The sequence below is a fragment of the Pinus tabuliformis genome, chromosome 7 (genome assembly GCF_031772625.1).
Source record: "Pinus tabuliformis cultivar Carrire ecotype Pingquan chromosome 7, CPIR1, whole genome shotgun sequence".
Classification (NCBI taxonomy): domain Eukaryota; kingdom Viridiplantae; phylum Streptophyta; class Pinopsida; order Pinales; family Pinaceae; genus Pinus; species Pinus tabuliformis.
In genome coordinates, this window is record NC_142293.1 from 1,448,787,659 (window position 1) to 1,448,797,431 (window position 9,773).

Consider the following 9,773-nt stretch of genomic DNA (forward strand, 5'->3'; position numbering starts at 1 on the left):
GGTACTATTGGCTTCAAACAAGTATGTCCCCTCTTTCCCCTAATCCCTCTAGGGTCTCCATTGATGAGCTGGAATGGTCCATCAAATATTCTACTCATGCAAAGGATGGTTGTATACTTTAACAAATCCTCATCTCACTCCTATGTGGTCCTGTTGGCCTCCACTTTAGAGGGGTTAGAGGGGTGATCTTTAACAACCATGAATCCTAGGAAAACCATTATGTATCCTTTTCATGGGCCCTAAACATGGGTTTATAAAGGATTTCAACAAGTCCTTATATCACTCCTTTTTGCGTTTGGTGTGGGGTCATGTTGCCCTCCATTGATGAGCTGGAATGGTCCATCAAAGATTCTACTCATGCAAAGGATGGTTATATACTTTAACAAATCCTCATCTTACTCCTATGTGATCTTTGACAACCATGAATCCTAGGAAAACCATTATGTATCCTTTTCATGGGCCCTAAACATGGGTTTATAAAGGATTTCAACAAGTCCTTATATCACTCATTTTTGCATTTGGTGTGGGGTCATGTTGCCCTCCATTGATGGGCTGGAATGGTCCATCAAAGATTCTACTCATGCAAAGGATGGTTGTATACTTTAACAAATCCTCATCTCACTCCTATGTGGTCCTGTTGGCCTCCACTTTAGAGGGGTTAGAAAGCATACTGATATTTTGAATCAACTATGTGATTTTTGACAACCATGAATCCTAGGAAAACCATTATGTATCCTTTTCATGGGCCCTAAACATGAGTTTATAAAGGATTTCAACAAGTCCTTATATCACTCCTTTTTGCATTTGGTGTGGGATCATGTTGCCCTCCACTGATCCTCTCGAGCCTCCATTGATGAGTTGGAATGGTCCATCAAAGATTCCACTCATGCAAAGGATGGTTGTATACTTTAACAAGTCCTTATCTCACTCCTATGTGGTCTTGTTGGCCTCCACTTTAGAGGGGTTAGAAAGTAGACTAATATTTTGAATCAACTATGTGATCTTTGACAACTAACAATGAATCCTAGGAAAACCATGAGATTATAGAGCAGATTAATGCTTCGCGTCAGTTAGGTGATCTACAACGACTATCAATGAATCCCCGGAAAACCAAGATCATGTTCTTTAAAACAACCAAGGAGACCCCTTTTAGATATCATTTTTCCTTTGAGATGGAACCTTACGACCTCTTACACTCATTTAAGTATCCTTTTCACGGGCCCAGACATAGATTTATAAAGAGATATGCCTCATTTGCCTTGCTTGAGAAACAATGTTTTCATTTTCATTTACAGGACATAAAATCAAAGACGAAGATCTTCAATGTTGCCACCAAGCACACTGTTTTACAGGAATCTGAGATGGGGACCAAACCTTGGACACAAAGGGTGATGCTCCAGCATCTTATTCGGTGCAAACAAATCATGTTCCAGTATATCGTACAAGCAATGTTTGATGTATATCCCCCCTAGCCTCAAGACAGCCTTCAAGCTTATCATCTATCATCTATCTGCATAAAGTACGGCAGATGGCAGCCAACTCTGAAGTTCAAGAGAGATACCCGTTCACAGAGCTCTGACACTATTAAAAAGTAATGACGTACAACACAGACTCTGCAATGCACCCTCCACAAACCAACTTTATTTCCATCCCAGCTTCTATAATTAAGGATATACGCGTTGCTTAAAGAGTCGGGGAATTGTTATCACCTTCCCTGCCTCTACTTCGAGATGACAGGGAGAGAGGCTTTATTTGGAAATTTAAAGAGTAGGAGAAGTATGAAAGCATAGATGTGCGCCCCTGCCTGCAACAAAATAAGGGTGATTTTTAACAATTGAGGTTATTTATATCCATCGAGCTGTAGCCTGTGCTGTAGCGGCATGTTGGGGTACTTTGTTATAAAGATCACCCAGGTTCAAATGTGATCTAGTGGCAAGTTGAAGCACCTGTAATAAAGATGATCCAGGTTTAAATGTGTTATAACTACGAGTTGGAGTGCTTCTTGTAAAGATGACCTGGGTTCAAATCCCAATCAGCGTGCTCTGATAAAATATGAGCAGAAGAGACCGGGTGAATGTCAGGCAATGCAATGTAAAGCTGCTCTGCTCACCCAGTGCCAATGTTTCTCTAAAAATAAAAATAAAGATACAAATAATCCAATTGATTAGTTATGCCACTGGAAATGTATTTTCTTTTTGGGGATTTAGGGTTTTCTTCTTTCAATTTTTTTTTGGGGCTTTTAAAGGGTATTGGGAGTGGAAGATTGACTGACTAACCTCAAAAACGAGGGCAATTGCCTTTCTGTAGGACTGGAGCTTATCCAATATGGAGGGCAGGTTTGAATCCGACTCCACCACCAGGCGGTTTGCCCTTATAACAAAGAAGTATTTGTCGGGCTGCTCCTCGAAGGATATCCCCAAGAAATCTCTAACACAGTCGACTCTTTGATTCTCCTCTGTAGAATTCAATTCAATTTTTTAACATTAGAATAAATAAAATGAAATGAATGAATGAAAGAACGGGAGTTGATTGTTCGTCTTTCTTACCTTTGAGGATGGGGCGATACTGAACAACATTAGCCTTGACACGGGACTCTTTGGAGGCATTCGCTTCTTCTATGCACTTGCAGAGCACTGTGAACATTTGTTTGGTCAAAGGCACCCCGGCGTTTGGTTGCCAGAAATAAAGCCTGTTACATAAATATCACATTACTTACCACCTCTTCGTTTATGAATAACAATAATGGACATCGAAAGATACGACCAGACTTACCGTTTCACAGGCATTTCTTCACAACAAGGAAGTCTGTAATGGTTTGTTATTACGCTCTCTGCATTTCTATTTAACCTCTTATGTTAGTCGTCTTTTGGGTTACGAGGACCAACCTTTGAGCAGGTGGATGTAGCCGTTCCTCCATCCCAAGATTAACGAAAATATAGTGAAGCGCCATTAGTTTGGATAAAGACGTTAGTACGAGTGCCGAAAAGTGGCCGGAATCTCGGGCAAAAAAAATTCAAAAAAATTTGAATCGTGTTTTGATGTTTTTGATGGTGGAAATGGATTCACGCCATAAAAATGTCTAAAACACCTTTTTTTTAAGAGATTGCTCGGATGGCCAAAAGTGACCGGAATTTGGGCAAAAGAATTTCATAAAAAACTTTTTAATCATGTTTTCGATAGTGGAAATGGATTCAACCCCATCAAAAATGTCTAAAACACCTAAAAATGTGAAATTTAACAACTATAACTTGGATTTATAAAAATCTTTCCAAGATTTTCTCTACCAGAATTTCCATAATTTTCGGGCAACTCCTACACAATATTTTTTTTTATTCTCCTAAATATAAAAAAACTTGAATCGTTTTTTATAGTGGAAATGGATTCAACGCCATCAAAAATGTCTAAAACACCTAAAAATGTAAAATTTAACAACTATAACTTAGATTTACAAAAATCTTTCCAAGATTTTCTCTACCAGAATTTCCATAATTTTGGGGCAACTCCTCCACCTCGACTACACAATTTTTTTTTTATTCTCCTAAATATTTGCAATGTGAAACACAGTAAGGACTATTATTTCATTTAATTGTAATGTGAAACACAGTGAAGACTATTATTTCATTTAATTGTAATGAATTGCTAATTTTGATTAGTTTCAAAGGATTTTAGTTTTAGCGTTTTGACGAAAAAATCGTTTTTGCATTTGTCTCCATTCAGAGTCTCACAAATATATTGTAATATTGTAGTTAATTGTTTGTAGTATTTATAAAATAACTGTATTTATAAAAGAATCTAGATAAAAATAATCTTTACAATGGTTTAGAGAATGATATTTCTAGCTTAAGGAATGAAGGCAATATTCTTTTAATGGGTGGCTTTAATGCTTGAACTTCAAGCAACCAAGCTATTCTTCTAAGCAATCATTCCAACCCTAATTCTCTTTGGTTAGACGAAGACCTTCCGCCGGCTAGCCAGTACAAAAGGAGCTCTGAAGACCTCAGGGAGAATTCGTTTGGGTCGGAGCTAGTCAAGCTCTGTAGTGCTCAGGATCTCATAATTTGCAACGGTCTAAAGAAGTGGCCCAATTCTAACCAGATGACCTACATCTTGGTAGCAACGTGGTAGACTATGTTATCTCTGATCTCCCTCTATGCAACGAAATAACAAATTTTGACCACGAGCCTGACTCTGATCATAGACCTTTACTTATAACTCTTAATTTTGTCATGCATAGAGATCCCATAGAAGATAATCCTTATAGCCAAAAAAAGTTAATCTTTGATAAAAAAAAAAAAAAAAAAAGATCTCTTTCTCAATGAATTAAAAAATAATTTGCTTACTTTATCTAGTATAGACAACATAGAAGATCTCTATCATAATTTTACTACAACCCTCTCATATTCTATTAACAAGTTCTCAATTGAAGTTTCGAGTAATAAAAGAAATAACAAAACCAACCCGGGGTATGACAAAGATTGTAAAAGTGCGAGGAGAGCAATTAAGGAAGTTGTTGATGAATCTCTTAAAATTGGCAAGATAAAAATATACAAAGCCCTAACTAAAAAGAAAAAAGGCAGTATATTCATAAAAGACGAGAATCTCTTACACCTCTCTAAGGTAGCTCCTAAGAAATTCGGGAGGCAAATTCTAACTAGGAAAACTAAAGATAATAATAAAATCGCTTTACACGACTCGAATTCCTATCTTAAAAAGCTTTATGAATCTCCAAATGTCATGGATAACTTTGAAACCCTGCTCACAACAAAAGAAGTTTTCTCATTAGAAGACATTGATTTGGGGGTTAATCGCTTGGCTAATGGGAAAGCTAAGAACATTGAAGGTTACCGGGCATAAATCTTAAAAATTGGAGGTCTTGTCCTCATCCCCCACATTCACAAGCTTTTCAATCAAGTGGTCAAGCAAGGGTTCCCTAAACCATGGACTCAAAGCCTCATTATTCCTATTTTTAAAAGTGGGATACAAATAACCCCTCTAATTATCGGACAATTATGATCAGCCCTCTCCTAGCCAAGTTATATGGTATTATTTTGGAAATGAAGTTGAGCATATGGCTTGAAAGTGAAGGTGAGCGGGTTTTAGAAAGCAACACTCAACAACAAACCACTTCGTTACGCTTAGGATCATTGTGGAGGAATGTCGCAATGATAAATCCAATCTCTTGTGTTGCTTTGTGGACTTTAGAAAGACTTTCGATACGGTTCCTAGAAACAACCTTTGGAACAGATTAGAAGAGCTAAAGGTTCCTTTTGAGTTAGAGATGTCGCTATAAGGTTATACGAAAATGTAATTGCCAAGTTAAAGAGCAATGAGGGGTGGTCGAAAGATATTAAGTGTAATATCATAGTTAAGCAAGGTTGGCCCCTCTCCCCTACCCTATTTGGCATTTACATTGACAAGCTAAGAGGTTGTTTAGAGGACGCAGGATGTGCTGGCACAATCTTAGCTAGGATAGTCATCATCCTTCTTCTCTACGCTGAAGATATTGTTCTTCTCGCAAGGTGCCCATCTGATCTTGATAAGCAACTTATACTTCTTAAATATTTCTGCTCTACTATGGGTATGATTGTTAACACTGACAAAACAAAAGTTATGATTATCAAATCCAAGAAGGACACTTACGCTAATTTTATGTATGACAATAGACACTTCCTCCAAGTACCTAGGAATTGATATTCATCACAAGCTCAACTAAAACTATAGCATTGAGAAAAGGATTAATGGGGGATGGAAAGCTTATTTTTGTCTTGAAAATAATTGTAAAACGGCAAATCTCGTAATGTGAGATAGAAAGAAGTTCCTCTTTGAAACTTTGATCACTCCAGTTATCTTATATGGATGTGAGGTTTGGGGTTGTAACATCTCTAGAGAATCCTGGAGAAAGATTGAGCAAATTCAGAAGCGTTTTATAATGTATAACCTCAAAATTAAAAGCAACACACCCTATCCTATTCTCCTTATAGAAGTGGGTCTTTCCCTTATCGAGAGCCTAGCTATAACTAGGCTTCTGTTGTAAAACACAAACTCAATAACATAGGAGACCAAAGACTTCCTAAGCTAGCTTTAAATTCCAGCCAAGACCACCTAAGGCTCAAACGAGATTGGTATAAAGACACCATGCCCTGGTTAAACCGTTGGGAGATCGATGAGGATGTTGCATTGCAAAATATTAATAACATTAAAAATATTGTTACTTCTAAGTTCAAAGAAAAATGTGGTGTGAGAAAGAAAGAAAATTAAGATATTATAAGGAGGTCATCAACCCCACCCTAGAAGATCAAAAGTATCTCTCTATTTTAACTAGCTCAAAGAAGAAAATTAATATAGTCAAGATTAGAAGGAACTCTCATGAGCTCTATTGTGAAACGGGTCGTTGGGCAGTTCCTAAAACACCATGGATGGAAAGGTTCTGCCATCTCTGTGAGAATACGAACATTGAGGATGAAAATCACTTCCTCTTAGAGTGCCACGCGTACAACCACATTAGATCTTAGTTTCAAAATCTTTGTTGCAACACTGACCTTCCTAGCCTTTTATGTTGTCAAAATTTCAGTGAGCTCGGGAGGCTTCTCTCCAAGCTTTTTGAGCATAGGAATAAAATCTTAAATCAAACTAAATAATTTGTTTCTTTAGGTTCAATATACCAAAATTTGGTCTCAATGGACGTTAACCATCATCATCATCATCAACAACAATGATAGCTAATATTTAAAAAAATAAAAATAAAAAATATATATTAATAAAATAAAAAAACATGAAAAATTAAATTTTTATCATTTTTTAAATATTTAATTAACGTAAGTCTAGTTTGGAGTAATATTAATGGATTGTTTTTATAAGATTAAGAATTAACAAAATAAAATAAAATAAAATGATTATGAGAGTTATGTTGATTTTCTAACATTTTTTAAAGCTTTCTAACTGAGTATGGTAGAGATGTTGTAATGTGATCTTTAACATTTTCACTATGTCAAATTAGATAAAAATAAAAAAAATAAAAATAATAATGTAAACCTTTTAAATCCAGGAAGATAAAATAAAAATAACCCTATAAAAATAAAATTGGTCCGTGTTGTTCATGTGGAATATAACTTATTTAAAGGGAGAAATTAAACAAGCCTGGATCCATCTTAACTCTCGATTTACCAAGCGCTGAAAGGAATTAAATATCATGAGATACAAACTTCTTTTAAAATGAAAAGGGATTTGATCCCTCGAGGTGCTTGGGAGATTTATGTTGATTTTCTAACATTTTTTATTTAACAAAAGTTGGAGACGTAGAGAAAACCATGAAAAAAACTCCATCATATTTAAAAAATAGTCGATTAACATAAAGAATATAAGAGGTTGGAGTAATGTTAATTAACTACTTTTATACAACCAGTCTTGATCCATCTTATTTATGGACCTATTAAGCCCTTAGAGGGATCAAATCTCTCGATGTGCAAATCATTCCTCAAGTTTTGCACTAAAAAAAGAGGTTTGCACCTTGACAGATTTCATCTCTACATATCCAAAGTTAAAATGGATCTAGGTTGGTTTTAATTTTATTTTAAATCATTTGACCAAATCAACATATCATTACATTACATAACGTAAAATGGATCTAGGTTGGTTTTAATTTTATTTTAAATCATTTAACCAAATCAACATAGCTTTACATTACATAATGTTTCACAGCATCACTGCCATACTAGGTTGTAAAGCACCTCTTGATGCAATTAGAATCAATAAAATAAAAAAGTGATGATGAGATTTATGTTGATTTCTAATTGAGAATCAATTAGTTAATTAACACAAAGAATATAAGAGTTTGGAATAATGTTAATAAACTATTTTTATACAATGAAGGATCAATCAAGTAAACTAGCATTTGTACTAAAGGGTGCAAGGGCATGTCGATAGTGTTTTGGGATTTTTTTACCTTTCGAATATATATACAATAACATTTGAAATAGAGGCAGAAGAACATATGGGCCCAATAATGAAAATCATAGTGCTTGGAGCGAAAGGATAAGTGAACCGCGAAACAAAACCATTAGTGGTTTGAGAGACCCCCCTCTGATTTTCAAAACTGGGAGGGGTGATCTAGGTGGATATTGGTGGCCACCCGCCAATTCCACTTGGACCCCCACCATTGTTTCTTTCAGTTTCCTTAATTGTAGCACATTTTACTATTTTTAGCAGTTTTTCAAGTCTTAAACTTCCAGAGCCATTTTGAGGCCCTAAACGACATTTTTTTGGCAATCTACCTCCAGCTATTTTCTGCTTAAATTCGGCTTTTTCGTCGTAGTCCTTAGAGAGATCTTTCCAATGGGTTATCATGCACGTCAAACGGAGATAATATGACCAAGTCGCGACCCCGGGAAGTTGGTTGTCCAACTCATGCCAACGAGGCCCATAAACCCTTGGTGTTACATCTCCTTGGGTTAGGGTTTTGGTTGTTTAGGGTTTGCTCTTATTATTCAATAATAGAAAGGCCCTTGAGCCTCATTGTAACGCAGTTTAGAGATATGTAGTCGCCACATCTCTTCTCAGAGATAAGCTACCTTCACCCAAGCTAGTCTTATTTCCATTCTATTTGTAAGCATATTCAGTGTTTGATATTAATGAAATGAAGTGTTGTTTCTACGACATCTTTGTATTTATGGTTATATCTGTAATTTGTTGCGTTCCTATTTAAATCTGGATCAGTGTTATCAGAGCAGTCTATTCTTTCTTTGTTTTTCTTTGCATGTCCCCAACGAGATCGGGATATAAGAAGTTAGGGCTTGAACTGGTTGAACCTTTGCAAGACCAGCCTCGCAAATCCTGACGGCCTCCCATGGCGGATGAAAAGAAAGACAAGGGGGCAGGAGATCCTATCAAAATCTTGCTCGAGGAAGCCCTTGAACGATAAAGGAACGCGATGATGGACAACTTTGCCCAGATCCTTCAGCGGCTACCTAGGGGCGATGCATCTACTTCTGGCGGCTACTCTGGAAGCACCACACCCTTTAAGGTACAAGTTTACTTTGACATTCCCATATTTGAGGGTCATATAGATGCAGACATTGTAGATAAATGGTTAAATCTGCTAGAAGTATAGTTTTCCATTCATGATTTTTCCAACCAGGAAAAGATCACCTTTGCACTTCTCAATGCAGAGCCCCACGTCAAGGACTAGTGGGAAACCTACTGTGAGCAAAAGGATGAAAGTACAAACTCATTGTTTTCAGCCGCACCCACTTGGAAATCGTTCCAAGATGCCATCAAGGAGAAGTACCACCCTGTCAGGAGCTATGAGGATAAATACATAAAGTGGACAACGCTGCGACAGGGAAGGGACCAAGATGTCTAGGAGTTTACCAATGTTTTTCATACCCTTCGCACGAAGTTGGGTATCAAGGATTCTGAGAAGCATTTTGTTCTCAAGTACCTCGGTTGCCTACACAGGTACATCTAGGATGAGATGGAATTCTTGGACATCTCCTTGCTCGGCACGACATTCTGATATGCGGTCAAGATCGAGCAAAAGTCTAAACAGAAGAAGTGAGACTTTGGATCTGTGAATCCGAAGCAAGGGAAAGGTGCCCCCAAACTGCAAAACAAAGGACAAAGCCAAGGTGGGGCACCCCAGGACAACCCACCAAAGCTGAAAGCAAAGAACAACGCCGCAAAGCTGAAGAAGGACACGAGAAAGTGGTGTGAGTTCCTTAAGAGCTCCACTCACAACACAAGTGAGTGTCGAACCAAGCAGTCATTGGTGGTCGAGC

At 37.1% G+C, this 9,773-nt stretch overlaps 1 protein-coding gene across 2 annotated transcripts in view; it reads right to left on the reverse strand.

Moving 5' to 3' along the window:
- The window catches only part of LOC149253153 (TATA-binding related factor (TRF) of subunit 20 of Mediator complex), a 101,239-nt gene extending 98,269 nt beyond the window's left edge, over positions 1-2,970 (reverse strand). Inside the window, exons 1-3 of one of the 2 annotated variants that reach the window (XM_089456760.1) lie at positions 2,886-2,970; positions 2,547-2,689; positions 2,277-2,455 (exon numbers count right to left, since the gene is read on the reverse strand). In XM_089456760.1, the coding sequence (XP_089312886.1) occupies positions 2,277-2,455; positions 2,547-2,689; positions 2,886-2,950 (387 nt within the window). In that variant the 5' untranslated portion in view covers positions 2,951-2,970. Of the gene's footprint in view, positions 1-2,276; positions 2,456-2,546; positions 2,690-2,772 lie in introns of both variants that reach the window. The other variant, XM_089456761.1, reaches the window with a different exon arrangement.
- Positions 2,971-9,773: the final 6,803 nt, after the last annotated feature.